The sequence below is a fragment of the Camellia sinensis genome, chromosome 9 (genome assembly GCF_055761805.1).
Source record: "Camellia sinensis isolate YWXY chromosome 9, ASM5576180v1, whole genome shotgun sequence".
NCBI classification, from domain to species: Eukaryota; Viridiplantae; Streptophyta; class Magnoliopsida; order Ericales; family Theaceae; genus Camellia; species Camellia sinensis.
The window spans coordinates 162364079-162380654 of record NC_138969.1 but is presented as its reverse complement, the minus strand read 5'-3'; the positions used below and the strand labels follow the sequence as shown (position 1 = coordinate 162380654).

Here is a 16576-nt window from a genome sequence, read left to right as displayed (position 1 = left end):
CTTTAATTATTTTCTGATGATGTGAAATGATCTGTTTTTTGAAATGCTATGTTTTGTATGAATGAATGATTGTCTAAGTTTCTGAAATGTATTCGTGGCATCCTTAGCATCATATGATATGCGTCCCTTTACGGTCATCCCTTTATGGGTCCTCAGAAACGTCTCTGTGCACATAAGTCATCGAAATGCCTTAAGGCTGTCCCTTTATGGGTCATTGGAATACCTTCACGGTCGTCCCTTCATGGGTCATCGGATTTGTTATCGCTAATGGATGTGCCACGTACTATGATGCGAAAAATACGAACTTTGAATACGAATACGACTACGTATATGAAACTGTTTCTGCTTTGATATTTGATCATGCACAAGACTTTGTTTCTGTATGGACATCATTCAATAAAATCTTTACTCTGTTTTTATTCACTAGGCTTCTGCTCACTATTTATATTATGTATATAGGTGAGCAGGCGCGTGACCAGGCCTAAGCTGTTGCCTGGAAAGTTTGGGTTAACTAACCACTGTGCCTCCCGTGGAGGTTCTCTTTTGAGATCCGATCAAGTTTTTGAGAAACAAGCCTTTGGGGCTTTTGCACTTCCTGATGTTTATATTTTGTTTGAACATGTTTTTTGAAATTCTGTATATGTGGTTTTGGTGACATATGACTAATGTATTTATATAACGTCACTCTTATGTATCAAAATTTTAAGCTTTTGTTCCATGTATGTCTGTATAGCTCTATGGACTATGAATATTTCTATATTTGCTTCCGCAGCTCCTTATCATATGATATTCAAGTCAGAGGCCTTTGGTAATCCCAGGATTACTGGCCGGTTACGACGCTAAACCTACAAGGGCGGGTTTGGGTCGTGACAGAGTGGTATCAAAGCACGAGTTATACCATACACGCGAGTCTATATGAGCTGTAGGATGTCCTAACAAAGAATGAGGGACATTTCATTTGCATGTGTGAGTGTGTTAATTTCTGTGAATGCGCAAACTGAAACTGAATATGAACATATGAAGTGGAAAAGTATGAATTGAAACTGGATACTCTAAGCATGGTGAAAAGAATTATTGGCTTATGTTTATTATTGTTTTGTTTACCTATAGCAACATGGAGAATGCAAGGGAAAATGATACAAGTGAATCTTCTTAGGCCCGAATGAATAGAATGGAATAGATGCTTACAGCCCTAACTGAGGCAATGACGCAACAACAGAGGCAACAACCTTTACCTCTCCCGCCTCTACCGGTATAAGTTGAACCGAATAACAATGACATTGTTAACTTGACCCAGAAGTTCATGAAAATGAAACCACCAACTTTCTTAGGTGGTGTTGAGCCGTTGAAGGCAGAAATATGGCTGCTTGAGATGGAAAAATTATTTGAGGTCTTTCCTTACTTTGAGACTTAAAAGGTTCTTTTGGCCACCTATATCTTAAAAGATGAAGCCCGTAGATGGTCATTGTTAATCTAAAGTAGTAATGGGAATATGACATGGGCTAGTTTCAATGAGATCTTTTATGACAAGTACTTTCCCCAATGCTTCAGGGATCGGAAAGTGTCAGAATTTCAAGAACTCAAGCAAGACAGGATGTCAGTGGCCGAATATGAGGCCAAGTTTACTAAATTAGCTCGTTTTGCCCCATACATAGTGGGCGTGGATTATAAGAAAGCTCGAAAGTTTGAAGGAGGACTGGATCTAGATGTGTTTGATTGGGTACGTGTTTTAAAGCTACATACATATGTGGATGTACTTGATAGAGCCCTTATGGTTGAAGCTAACTTAGCCTCAAAGAAACAGACTAACGCTCTGACAACTGAATGGAGGGGTAAGAGATCAGGATCTAATTTTAAAAGGGGTTGGTCATTCTCAAAGAAGCAAAATATGAGATCTTACAGTAGCTCAAGCCAAAGTAGTGGATCTGCACCGACTTGCCAGAACGTGGTAGGAAACACAAGGGGGTTTGTTATCGAGCAACGGGTGCCTATTTCAGGTGTGGTAAAACCGGCCATATGATGAGAGATTGTCCTATTAGGCTCGAAAATACTAACTATCCAGCAGCAAGTATAGCTGGAGCCGATTCTGCATCAAGAGCGAATATAAAAGCTAACACCGGGAAGGAAACCTTAAGGCAGGGTCGAGTATTTGTACTTGTGCCTGGTGATGTGCAAAACACCGAATTTGTGGTGTCAGGTATAATCTCTATCTGTGCTCAGAATGCTTATGTGTTGATCGACTCTGGTTCCACACATTCATTTGTATCACATGCCTTTTCTCGGAAGTTAACTAGACCATTAGAACCTATGAACTGTGCATTGTCTGTGTCCACCCCATCTGGAGGTTCTATGATATGTGCTTATGTATATCCGGCATGTGATATTATGATTGGTGATATGATATTGTACGTTGATTTGTTGCCTTTGAGCATTGATTATTTTGATTGTATTCTAGGTATGGATTGGTTAACGAAATACTATGCCACCATTGATTGTGTGAGTAAATCGGTTGTGTTTAGACCACTTGGTATGCCTGAGTTTGTTTTCCCTAGAAATGGGGTGGTTTCTTCTCCGTATATGATTTCATTTATGAAAACCAAGAAGTTGTTGAGGAAAGGGTGTCGGGGTTACTTATGTTGCATTTTGACTATGACTTCTAATAACTCGACTGTTGAGAACATCTCTGTAGTGAATAAATTTCCTAATGTATTTCCTGATGATCTACCTGGGGAGTTAATTGATAAGGAAATTGAATTCACCGTTGACGTAATACCCGGGACACAACCAATTTCTAAGACCCCTTATAAAATGTCAACTTCTGAACTGAAAGAGTTAAAAGTCCAACTCCAAGAACTCTTAGACAAGAAATTCATTTGTCTGAGCACCTCACCTTGGGGAACTCCAGTGTTGTTTGTCAAGAAGAGAGATGGGTCTTTGAGGCTATGTATTGACTACCGTGAGTTGAACAAGATAACTGTCAAGAACAAATATCCATTGCCTCGAATAGACGACTTGTTTGACCAACTGCAAGGGACACAAGTGTTCTCTAAGATAGACCTTAGGTTTGGATATCACCAATTAAAAGTTAAGGCATAAGATGTAAAGAAGACTGCATTTAGAACTAGATATGGGCACTATGAATTTTAGTAATGCCGTTTGGAGTGACTAATGCACCTGCTACCTTCATGGACCTTATGAACAGGGTGTTTAAATCATATCTGGATGAATTTGTTATTGTGTTTATTGATGATATCTTGATTTACTCCAAAAGCAGGGAAGAGCATGAGAACCATTTGCGAACTGCTTTACAGATTTTCGGAGAAAAGAAGCAATATGCAAAAATTGTCCAAATGTGAATTTTGGCTTGACAGTGTGGCATTTTTGGGACATGTAATCAACAAGGATGGTATCTCTATTGACCCTCAGAAAATTGAAGCCATTGTGGACTGGCCAAGACTAACTAATGTGTCAGAAGTTGGAAGTTTTCTAGGACTTGCAGGGTACTATATAAGATTTATGAAAGATTTCTTAAAAGTTGCTATGCCATTGACACGGTTGACGCAAAAAAATGCACCGTTTGACTGGAACGATCAACGAGAGTCAGCCTTCTAAGAATTGAAAATTAGACTGGTAACTGCACCAATTTTGACTTTGCTAAACGGAACGGATGAATTTCAAATTTACAGTGATGTTTCCTACAAAGGCTTGGGGTGTGTCTTAATGCAAAATGGAAAAGTAATTGCTTATGCTTCTTAGCAACTCCGTCCCCATGAAAAGAATTATCTGACTCATGCCCTTGAACTCGCCACTGTGGTTTTTGCTTTGAAAATTTGGCGACATTATCTGTATGGTGTGACTTGTGAAGTGTACACAGATCATGAAAGCCTCAAATATTTCTTCACCTAAAAAGAATTGAACATGAGACAGAGGAGATGGCTAGAATTGATCAAGGATTACGATTTGTAGATTTTGTACCATCCAGGGAAAGCTAATACAATGGCAGATGCCTTGAGTCGAAAATCTATTGGAAATTTGTCTTGTTTTCTCACCAGTCAAAGAGAGTTATTATGTGACTTGGAAAGGAATGAGACTGAAATTGTATTACGTGAACAGGGCGGGATCTTGGCCCCCATTTCTGCTCAACCTACAATCATTGAAGAAATTAGAGAGAAACAACTGCAAGATGAATTTTTTGAAAAAGATTGTGGATGGCATAGACTCAAAACCGAGGCCAGGATTTGTGCTGGAGAATAATGCGCTAAAATTCCAGAATAGACTTTGTGTTCTTGATTGTTTGGATTTGAGAAAACGTGTTATGATTGAAGCCTACACCTTTAAATTTTCTATGTATCTAGGGAATACAAAGATGTACCATGACTTGAAGAAAAATTTCTGGTGGCTGGGAATGAAGAAAAGCATTGCTGATTTTGTGGTTCGATGCTTACATTGCCAACAAGTTAAAGCTGAACATCAATGATCTGCCATATTGCTACAACCGCTTCCAATACCAGAATGAAAATGGGAACATATCACGATAGACTTCATTGTGGGATTACCTCACTTGTCTCAAGGTATGGACTCTATCTGGGTAATTGTTGATTGTTTAACTAAATCTGCACATTTCTTACTTGTCAAATCTTTGTATAATGCGGATAAGTTGGTTAACTTGCATGTTAATGAGATTGTGAGATTACATGGTGTGCCAGTATCTATTGTACATGACAGAGATCCTAAGTTCACTTCAAGATTTTGGCAGAGTCTACAGCAAACTCTGGGGACTAAATTGAGACTAAGTAGTGCTTATCACCTACAAACAGATGGCCAATCTGAACGGACCATTCAAACATTGGAATACTTGTTACGGATGTGTACCCTAGATTTCCAAGGTAGTTGGGAAACCTACTTACTATTGGTCGAATTTGTGTATAACAATAGCTACCATTTGAGTATCGACATGGCTCCTTATAAAGCTTTGTATGGTAGAAATTGCTGTTCTCCGATTTGTTGGGTCGAGATAGGTGACAGACCATTGTTGGGACCAGAACTTGTGCAAGAAACAACTGAAAATGTGAACTTGATTCAACAAAGATTGAAAACTACACAAAGCCACCAAAAGAGTTGTGCAGATGTTCGAAGGCGAGATAGAGAATATGAAGTCGGGGATCATGTGTTTATAAAAGTGACTCCAATGAAAGGACAAACTGGGGTTGGTGTTAAGGGCAAGTTAGCACCGAGATATGTTGGGCCATATGAAATCCGTAAGAAAATCAATCTGGTGATGTATCGGGTAGCCTTACGGCTGGTCATGGAGCATATGCATAATGTTTTTCACATATCTATGCTTTAAGAGTATTTGAGAGATCTATTCCACGTGATTGAACCAACTCATGTGCTTTTGAAAGATGACTATACTTATGAAGAACGGCCAATGCAAATTGTCAACCGAAGAATTAAGAGATTGAGAAGCAAGGAAATTCTGTTTGTAAAAGTTGATTGGCAGAACCACGGAGGGACCTATGCAACTTGGGAAACAGAAGAAGATATGATGAAAAGATACTCAGATTTGTTCCCTCTGGATTCGATTTTCTTTCAAAATGAAGATAATTCGAGTTTGGAGGACCAAACTCTTTAAAGGGGAAAAACTGTAACAACCCCGATCCATGATTACCTACTAAGCTATGATTAAGTATGCCTAATGAGTAATTAAGATCAAACTTTGAATTAATTGCATACAAATAGCATCATTTGTGTTTATATCTGTTTATCGTAGAAATATCTGTTTGCATTTTTGTTTCGTTTTGCGAATTGAAGGCCTTATCAGCATTTGATTATGAAATTGACTTGATTTCTGTATTAGTTAGAATTTTTAGAATTTTATGGTAGGTTCAATTGAAATTCGACTCGGAACGGATTAATTAGAATAATTAATGTCCAATTGATTAACTTAATCAATAATTTAATTAAGCCACTAATTAAGCCTATATAAGGCCCATGTGAACTCATTAGTTCATTTTACACTCTCATATCACCCTACTTTAAAGAGAAAAATGTAGAGAGAGAGAGAGAAAGAGAGAGGTGAAAATTGAGCTCATCTTAGGTGAATTGCTAAAGAATTTGGAGGGTTTGGTTGGGGCTTCAAACAATTGACCATTGAAGGTAAGAATTCAACCTTCTAGCTTTGGGATTAAGTCACTTAGCACATGAATTCAAAGAGTTGAGTTGTGTAGTGCAAGAATTGAACTTAGATGGTTAACTATAGGAGTGTAACATACATGCGTGCATGCATATATTTTAGCATTTGAGTTTGATTCTAAAGAATTTTCATATGCATGCGTCTATCTTGACTTGGTTTTGAGAATTCATCACATTTCTTACCATTTGATCTTAATTGATCATGTTTTGGAAAGTCTAAGGTCATAGTAATTCATCCATGTCATATTCATGGCATATTCATAAGTTTCAAGTTGACCTTTGAACAATTGGCATGCTATTGGGCCTTGATTGTACGAAATGGTTTTGAATTCAAGATGTTTTCCAAGTTTAGACTTGTTTTCTCAAGCTTTGGGGCCCAAAGGTTGAGTTTGAAGGCATTGAATTCGAGTTTTGGACTTAGGAATGCAATCTGGAAATTCTAGAATTTGCATCCTTCGCTCGAGCGACATATCCTACGCTCTAGCGACCACTCTGTGGTCTTGCACTTCTGTTTGAGCGGCCAGAAGTTCGCTCAAGCGTGAAATGCAAGCTCCCAAAAGTTTTACTTTTTTGCAGACCGCTCTTGAGCAACAAGAGGTGCACTCGAGCGAGGACCTCAGTCTTACGCTTGAGCGAACGTCGAGCGGAGAATTCACACAACCAGTACTTTTACAGACCGCTCAAGTGACAAAAGTTACGCTCGAGTGGGACCTCTGTTTACAGTATTTTTGACTAATCCACATTGCATCATGGGCATTCCTAGGCCAAGATTAAGACATAATATGAAGAATAAGGACTAGAAACACACTAAGAATGAAACAAAATAAGTTAAGTACGACCCGAGCGTGTGTTCCAAAATGCGTATCTGTTACTTTGTGTAGGTCACACGCCATGAACCGTTGATCCATTGGCTGCTATCAAAGTTACCTGTGCAATAATTTGTGAGTAATAACTCTGTAAAGTTATGTTTAACTTTAATTATTTTTTGATGAAGTGAAATGATCAGTTTTCCAAAATGTTATGTTTTGTATGAATGAATGATTGACCGAGTTTCTAAAATATATTCGCTGCATCTTTAGCATCATATGATATGTGTCCCTTTATGGGTCATCGGAAATGTCTCGTGCACATGAGTCATCAAAATGCCTTATGGCTGTCCCTTTATGGGTCATCGGAATGTCTTCACGGCCGTCCCTTCATGGGTCATCGGATTTGTTATCGCTAATGGATGTGCCACGTATTATGATGTGAAATATACAAACTTTGAATATGAATATGACGTATATGAAACTGTTTCTGCTTTGACATCTGATCATGTATAAGACTCTGTTTCTGTATGGACATCATTCAGTAAATTCTTTACTTTGTTTTTATTCATTGGGCTTCTGCTCACTATTTATATTATGTATGTAGGTGAATAGGCGTGTGATCAGGCCTAAACTGTTGCTTGGAAAGTTTGGGTCAACTAACCACTGTGTCTCCCGTGGAGGTTCCCTTTTGAGATTCGTTCAAGTTTTTGAGAAACAAGCCTTTGGGGCTTTTGTACTTTCTGATGTTTATATTTTGTCTGAACATGTTTTTGGAAATTCTATACATATGGTTTTGGTGACATACGACTAATATATTTATATAACGTCACTCTTATGTATCGAAGTTTTAAGCTTTTGTTCCATGTATGTCTGCACAGCTCTATGGACTATGAATATTTCTATATTTGCTTTCGTAGCCCCTTATCATATGATATTTAGGTCAGAGGCCTTTGGTAATCCCAAGATTATTGGTCGGTTATGACGCTAAACCTATAGGGGCGGGTTTAGGTCGTGACAAGAACCATACAAAGCCTGCAAACATAATGGGCTTGTTTGGTTTGTGTTTGAAATTTTTTTTTCTGAAATATTCTCTACAAACACATTTCTGGGAGTAATCAAACCAAACAGATTTTTCCCAAAAAAATTCTCAGAAATGTGTTTGGTTGTCTTTTTTCAGGATCACTTTTCAAAACAAATTCTCAAAAATCCGTTTGGTTGGTTTTTTGAGAAACAAAAATACAAACACCCCTAATTAAAAAAAAATAGTGTGTAAACATGTTCATAATTTGGGAATCTCATTTAAAATAAAATTTATTGTTGATAAGTTCCACTGTATTACAGTTTGTAGTGTTTGAAAAGCCTATTCAGTTGTGAAAATTTCCCGATGATGCCTGCATTTTCAAATTCATAAGAAGGACCATCTCTCATCAGTATTCAAACACACTGCACGTTGTGGATAAAGGAAGTAAGTTGGTGTTGTGGGACGGACAGGGTGAGTGAAATCAACCCTCATACATGCCATTTTTCGGTTTGGGCGAACCAAGAGAGGGGAGCATTATCATTGACGATGTCGCTATTTCGAAGAAAGGACTTCATGATTTGAGATCAAGGCTTAGCATCAACGATAAGACCCAACGATGTTTTACGGTTCCCCCACGTCCACAATTTGCAGTCTACCACCCTAACAATTTGCACTCTACCACCCCCACGTCCACATCCATACCCACGCCCACGCCCACGCCCACGCCCACGCCCATGAACACGCGTACCCTTACAAACTTATCCCTGCCAACTGCCATCATCTGTGTTCCTAGCAGTATCCCCACCATAACTTCTTTGATAACCATCAGCATTTCCAATGCTTTGCTGATACCTAACGTCCCCTCCACCATCAGTTTCACCACACTTCTGTTTATAACCATTGGCTCCTCTATTATTTGGTTGATAACTATTTGCATAGTCCTCCGTCTCAAACTGCTGCACATCATTCTGACCCTCAACGGTTCGACCTTGGCCTCCTGTTCTTCCCTGGCTTTCATTTCTCGCTGAAATCAGTCAATACCATATTGTCATATCACTCAACAGGATTCAACAATTCAAAGGTAAGAAAATAAACCCACAATAAAGTTTTATTTTCAGAAAACTAAATTAAAGTTTAAAAGAAACTAAATGAGAAAAAACCCATTATCACGTTTATCATTTTGACTCCATCAGTTTAAATAGATCAAAATAGACATCAAAATAAAAAGCTTGCCTCCATCTCATGTTGATGCAACATCAAATAAAATAAATAAATCTTAATTCATGAAAAAGCATTTGTGCAACTTCATTGAATCAGATAAATGAAGTCCAACCCTCAATTCATACAAACGACACAAATAAATATCTACAAATGAGATTGAGTTGCATTAAGTGATGCTGAGCTTAGTCGCATGAGCCTGACACCGAGCAGGGTTAGAAAGCTGTTAAGATCAACTCCGTCTAGGACAAATACACCAAGCACCACCACTTTGTAATCCACCAGAGAAAGCATAGAGTTATGCAACTCTTAAACTGTGTTTGGATCTCGAATTTGTTTTGAGGAATTTTAGCCAATACTCCATAGTCCTGTGACAATCATGCCAATTAGATGAGATCAAAAATGTAGATAAAGAGGAAACAACTTTTGATTGTTCTTTACAAGTAGCAGTTTTTTGACAATTTTCTCAGTGACAGATTACAAGAAGTTCAGCTCATTGTTGATTTAGGTGAAAAAATGATCAGCTTATTGTTCCGGATGAACTAAAAAGCACCAACAAGGTAATAAGTGCAAAAAAGAAAATAATTATGCCAATAAAGTAAAATTAAACAATAAATAACCTGAATTTGTCTTCTATTCATTTACGTGTCCAATCTCCTAATTTATCATCCCATGTCGAATTCCTCTGATACCCAACAGGAGGAGACCTTGATATTCAAACCACTGTTGACTATCTGCAATTTGGGCATCCCATGATAATGGGTTTTTGTACAGATGGAAATTTGCCCCTAATTTTCTCCAATTTTGGCAATTCTTGTAGATCAAGTTTATCACCAACGAACACAGCAACAAAAAACAAACATGCAACACATTCTATTCTACACTTTCTTAATCTACACGAATTAAAATAGTTTTAGCTACGACCCAACGATGTTTTAGCTTTAACCATATGAGTGCAAATTGTTGCACTACATTTTAAACTAAGTCATTAACTACTACATTAGTGTACCCGCTGAAGGAAAAAACGAAAAACCACAAGAACCCATGGTTTAAAAAAAAAAAGGATCATAATAGTAAAACAACTAGCCCATAGTTTTAAAAAAAAAGTACCCCATGGTTCCAAAAAACCATACATGACCAAACGGACATTAAAAAACATGTAACTATAGTACCGATACATGAACCATACATGCACAAGAAACATTTAACAAACCGTACATCAACACTTCTGACATAAAACAACTACCACAATCTGTTTGAAAATAATAAAAACCAAAATAGTACAACATAATTACTACCAATGGTTGAGCTACCATAACTAAACAACAAGTTCAAGCATTGTTTCAACCACAGTTTGGAATATCCTACTTAAGTACAATGACAAACAAAGTACCAACAAAAGGATGATAATAGAAAAACAAAGAAAAACATTGCATCCACAACGAACCCAAAACAACCACTTCCCGCCAGTATGAGGCACTTGCGCAGGTGTAAAATGCTGTATGCCACCATCATAGTCATCTACCCAGAGGAAGGAGCCCCTATGATTATCCCAATTAGGACAACGAAAAAAATAACGACCATTGTTTGCTTCGGTGCGAGCCATAATCACCAACATTGGACTAGCGCCACATGAACAATTTGGTGTCACCTTCATCTGCATATGGCATGAAATTAGCAATCCCATTTTAAAATATATACAATAAAACATTTTATAATGTGAAGTTTAAAACATTAACCTACTTTGATTATGTGCTCCATTTTTTCCAATTACCAAAAAGAATCTACCTACTTGTAATCATATACCTATTGTTGTATGCTTCCCACATATATGCTGCAACCTCATCTCGCCATTGTCCCATCTGCAGTAGTTGTTCACGTGACATCTTCACATGGTTGTGTTGTTGCATAACTAGTACTCCATCTTCATTTTCGTGGACATTTTGAACTCCAACTTCACACTGAACTTCACCTGCACCTTCACCTCTACCTTCACCTTCATCTTCATCTTCGTCTTCATCTTCATCTTCGTCACTTGATTCTTCTGCATTGAAAAATTCATCCTGCTCTTGCACCGTCCAGATCCAATTGTGCAGAACACAACATGCCATAACGATTGGCCCTTACCGTACCATATCATACCGTGGCATGTGTCTCAATAATGGAAACCGTTGTTTCAACACTCCAAAGGTTCTTTCTATAACATTCCTCAAAGAGGAATGTCTATGGTTGAATAACTCCTTTGGACCATGATAGCGACGCCGCCTATTGAACTCCTACAAATGGTATTTTTGGCCACGATGTGGGGCTACGTACCCGGGCATGTGTGTATACCCGGTATCAACGAGATAATACTTGTCTACAGTAAAACACTTTCAGTAAGAACATTTCATGGCATATTTGGGTGTGAGAAAAAGAAAAATACAAAAGTAAAAACAAATATACTTACTAGGTGGTGGGTGTGGAAAGTCAGCAGAATTTGTGGTGAGTGCTTCTAGAAAAATTCTCGAATCATGTGCACTACCTTCCCAACCAGCCTATACAAACGTAAACTTCATGTCAAAATGAACATGCAGCCATGACATTTTGAGTTGTATGCACTTTTCTACCTCGATATGGCATTTGGTCACCTTCTGGTGCCACAACAACAATATGTGTGCCATCTATGGCCCCTACATAGTCCTAGATGACATTAACTTTGAATTAATTTATCAATTTAATCTTTAAGCCATATAAAATAATTCAAATCAACTGCCATTTATGTTACCTTAAACCATGGCTAGTACCGTCTGTCATTCCGAATTTTAGGATGGGTAACAGCCATGTTCGGTGGTTGGATTACAAATGGCACAAGATTTCCCAACGCTCGCATCATAAGTACGAAATGATGATGAATTGTCTCATTTGAGTGCTGAAATCGATCTCCAGCATTTCTTGTGCCTGAACTTTGACCACAGATAAATAAAAACATAGCCAACGACTCTTCCAGTGACAATCGCATGTTCGATCAGCCTATAACATTTCTACGGACAATTTGTTTAACCAATTCCACAAATGTCGGGACCTCTATTCGCAATTGGTTACGGATTGATTTAGGATTTCCACTTAGTAAGAATTTTATGTACAGATCACCGGTGTATGGACAATTACGTTGCGGTCGTCTCGTAGGAATGTCACGTGTTAGTTGACAAATCATGTGTAAGTCCATCACATCATCATTGTCATCACTGTACGGGTCGTACATATTGTTCGGTTGCCCTCCATTGGGTCGTGACGACGACATCTAAAGCGGAAAGTGTAAAACAATCAAGGTATTATCAGTAATGATATGAGTATAGCACTAAAAATTTAATGAGGACATTGCAACAAAGAAAGCATGACGAAAATAAATTACGACAACATGGTGCTAAGTCTAAAGCAAAACCACATAGAAAGCATGAAATATCAAATTAGCTCAACACCCAACATAGTCCAAACTGAAAAGGAAAAACAAAAAAATTAAAACAAAAAAAATTTAGAAATTCAAGTTTAATAGAAACAAAAAAACATAAACCTAAACAATTCTGCAAGCATCTTCATTTCCTTCACCTCAAACCAAATAGTGGGATGACCAAGCTTCTCACAAACTGAGGATCCAAAGGTACCTCATTTCCGGTTCCATGGTCATAAACATGGTTCGCCATTCTAGTGATGTGAACATGTTCATGGCCTTCAAAAACAAGCTTGGATCCAGGGCCATCGATTTTAGGATGGCCATACATGCTGCGACAGAGTACGCATCAGCTGTCCTAGCGTTTGCCTCTGCTCGAAGGTAAAACCATTCACGTGCGTCACATGAACGTTGCCATGATTGCAGTGTATCATCCATTCTTGGGTTTTTGCTGGACTGACCCTGGCCACTAGACTTACGCTTACTTCCGGAAGTGCAAGATTCATCTACTACGCCTTTCCCCGTCGTATATGCATGAAAGCGTTCATTCATTTCTCGCTCGTCATCAGATGTGGGTGCACCCTGATGAGAAGAATGGGCAAAAGCGCCAGTGGCAAATGACTTGGCAAATATTTCTGACATGAGCTCATAATGTTCAAGGCCTTTGGTTTGGAATTGTTTTGCATTTGGGTGTGCCTACAAGTTGTAAACATTAATTAATCATTTAAAAAAATATTTCTCTATACACATGGTTCTGGTAAATGTATGCGCCAAAATAATTACCTAAACATAATTTTCCCAAACATCATTTGGGGCTATCACTGTTTGAGTTATTGGATCCCAGCCCAAACCCGTGTGGTTTTTTAGAGCAACAAACTCTTTGTAGTTCGCCTTCAAACGCGCGAACTTACCTTTCAATTTTTTTAGCCCAAAATTTTTTCCAACCTTTTTAGTCATCTCCTCATCAATTGTTTGCCACTGCTTTGGGTAAAAAATCCTATCTTTCTTTGACATGGAAAGACCCTCTTTCTTAATTTCGTCCACCAATATTTCTAAAAATATCTTCACAATTTCAGATCCCCACATCTTAAAGTCGTCATTATCGTTAGCCATTCTAGCCTAATACAAGTGCAACAAATGACCGTTTATAGTTATGTGAACAACTTAAGTTCCAAAAATATCATTGTGTTTGGCAGTAAGTGAAATTAAGCATATGCATAATAATAGCCATTACAAATATTACGAATATTTAATATGAGATTTCGCGTGCAAAAGTTTACCGGATAAGGACAATTGTTTTCAGCAGTGGAGGAATTGACTTATGGTTGAGGTGATCTCTTCCTCTTATTTGTTGGTGTATTGAACAATGATCGAGGAGTATGTAGTTGGCTTGGTTTAAAATCAAAATGAAAAATTCACTTATTAACAATTTTGTGCACGATAATGGTCTTGCATAATACATCTGCAATATTTTACACATTTATTATAAACCCTAGGCACAAGAGCAACGAAGCATCATTATTGTATTGTTTTTTCTCTAGTCATAATCATATAAACCGAGTCATTACTTTTCGTATACCGCTTTACATGTCTATGCAATCACTTACATATTCTTCCAATACAAGCTAGACCCACATTGGTACATTAAAGTCAACAGTTATAAGCATAACAAATACCAAAAAATAGTTTATTTTAAGTGCTTAAAAGAGATAGCTTTGCTATTTTAGAAGAAATATACCCAGTGATTAACAAAGTGGAGGGAATGAAAGCAAAAGTTATGTTTAAATTATTTGGCCAAATCGCTAAAGGCAATGCATTCATAGTCACACGGAAAAAATAAAATAAAATAATGCAGAGTATGGCATTTAGGATGGTATACGGTGTTTGGATGCTATAGATAATGATATGTCAGATACAAATACAGATGAAAACCAAAAAATGAACTAATTATTCCAGAAATCATTTTTCAACAAAATAAGAAGGTAACATAAGGATATGGTTCTTAGTTTGCAAACAAGAAAGTTTGTGAAGAGGAAAAATGTCTATTAACTAAAAGATGCAGTTGAGCATTCACAAACATCATTTTAACCCAAATATTTAAACCTCTGTAAATGCATAGTTAAGTGACTCTGGTGTGTTGGTCAATCACACATGCACATGGACAGTCAGTCTTGGTACACTGGGAATGTTACATGAAATCAAACATTGTTAACCTAGACTTTGTGGAGTTTGTAACCACAGGATTAATCGGTGTATAGCCCCAAAATAAATGAGACAGAGAGAGAGAGAGAGAGGATTTCCATACGCACACACAAAACGAAAAAAAAGAAAAAACTATTTGCTAAAATATTTTCAATCTGCTAAGCTATTTATCACTACAAAGATGTCCTCAAACACTAATGATGACAAGTGTGATGGGTAAAATAAGTTTACTCAGCAGTGCTAAGTAAACTTAAGTTGCACTCGCAGACGATCAACAAGAACGAATTTGATAACAAATCTATGGACTATTTTCCAATAAACAAGCATGCATTACTCAAAAGGTAAGGTTTGCAGCATTGTTTTGAGGTAATACCTAAAGTAGATAGCTTTAAATTACTTAGTGGCTAAAATCTGGTTTGTTGATCTGTTCCAGTAGTTGTATTCTACACTTCTGCATATTTGTAGAATTTGCGTACAAATTTCGTTTGGATATAACAACTCATATCAAAATTTGCTTTTTGCTGCATTTTTTATCAGTAAATTGAAATTTCAAGTAATTTCCTGAATGCAGACAGTGCTGCTACAAATTTTCAAAAATTTACCAATTCAGAAATTTCACCACAAATTGACAAACCCACAATCTGTTTGAAAATATAAGCCATGCGAACTTTGTAAACCAAAATCAGTCAATACATTGTTCAAAACGCATGTACCAAATGAAATTAAAAAAAAAAAAGAAAAGGTATTCGTTCATCAGAAATACCTCTTGCTTGCCTGCTTTTGGTGGCCCTCAAATCCCACCGCCCACAACGAAATTTTGAGCACGGCCTCTCTGTTTTTGCAAGGAAGGATGAAGTTATGTTTTGTCTTGGTGGGGTTCGAAGGTGGTTGGTTTGCATTTTATAGAGCCCAGAAGAAAAAAAATGATAGCTATTGATGTTACAAGCCCCGATTGTGTGAAGATTTAATTCAGTTTGACTAAGACCAAAGCTAGGGCACAATTTGGGGGAATCTGTGAGGCAGACAAGTTGTGGCTGTTCAAAAAGGACCCGTACGAGCAGATGCCCCCTATTGCCTCAAGCCTGTGTGACACAGAGATGAAGGAGGCGATAGACAGTGTCGGTGCATCTATGGCGGAAGATTTCTCAAATCTTCAACAGCGTACTGATGGAGGAAAGACAAGTGGGTCTCTTCGAAGGCACTTCGGCAAGTGCAAATCTTGGCCTACAGGTGTGAATCGTCTTCCTTGACACAGCCAAGAGAGAGCCGTTGGACTGCCTCTGAAGGATTTTCTTTGTAGCAGAGAGATGAGGTCAGAAAGGTTCTTTTGAGAGAGAGAAGTTAATGACAGAAGATGCGTAGTGTGTTGGGAACCATTTCTCTTAGACGAGTTTTCAGAGAATATTTCAGAAATTTGTTTGCCAAATGCGTTGTGGTACTTTTTTCTCTCAAAAATTGTTTCTGAAACACAAACCAAACAAGCCCAATGACTCTTGTGCTTGGCTTATAGAAACCATATATTGGCCCCGTTTGGTAGAGCTGTGAGAAAGTGATTATAGCTTATAACTTAACAACTTATAACTTATAACTGTGAACATAAGCTGATTTTTTACTAATAAATTAAGCTTTTCCTCCCCCACTCAAAGAATAAGTTGATTTTTGACTTACAAAAAGCTATAAGTTGTATTGTTAAACCGAACCAAA

At 37.7% G+C, this 16576-nt stretch overlaps 1 protein-coding gene across 7 annotated transcripts; it reads right to left on the bottom strand.

The window, feature by feature from the left end:
- Positions 1 to 9283: 9283 nt before the first annotated feature.
- On the bottom strand, positions 9284 to 16333 carry LOC114293707 (uncharacterized). 7 transcript variants are annotated; one of them, XR_014340521.1, is made up of 6 exons: positions 15636 to 16333; positions 13951 to 14132; positions 12008 to 13366; positions 11690 to 11922; positions 11047 to 11599; positions 9284 to 10897 (listed from the first exon to the last, which is right to left on the bottom strand). XR_014340521.1 is itself a non-coding variant. In XM_082887886.1 (6 exons), the coding sequence occupies exons 5-6, from the start codon at positions 11349 to 11351 to the stop codon at positions 10894 to 10896; spliced, it is 309 nt and encodes a 102-aa protein (XP_082744012.1). In that variant the 5' UTR covers positions 11352 to 11599; positions 11690 to 11922; positions 12008 to 12523; positions 13951 to 14059; positions 15636 to 16333; the 3' UTR covers positions 9284 to 10893. The 7 variants fall into 7 exon arrangements, 3 of the variants coding, with proteins under 3 accessions (XP_082744012.1, XP_082744013.1, XP_082744011.1); XR_014340522.1 differs by having other exon boundaries at positions 13951 to 14059; XR_014340523.1 differs by lacking the exon at positions 15636 to 16333 and having other exon boundaries at positions 9284 to 9608; positions 9861 to 10897; positions 13951 to 15622.
- Between the last annotated feature and the right edge of the window lie 243 nt (positions 16334 to 16576).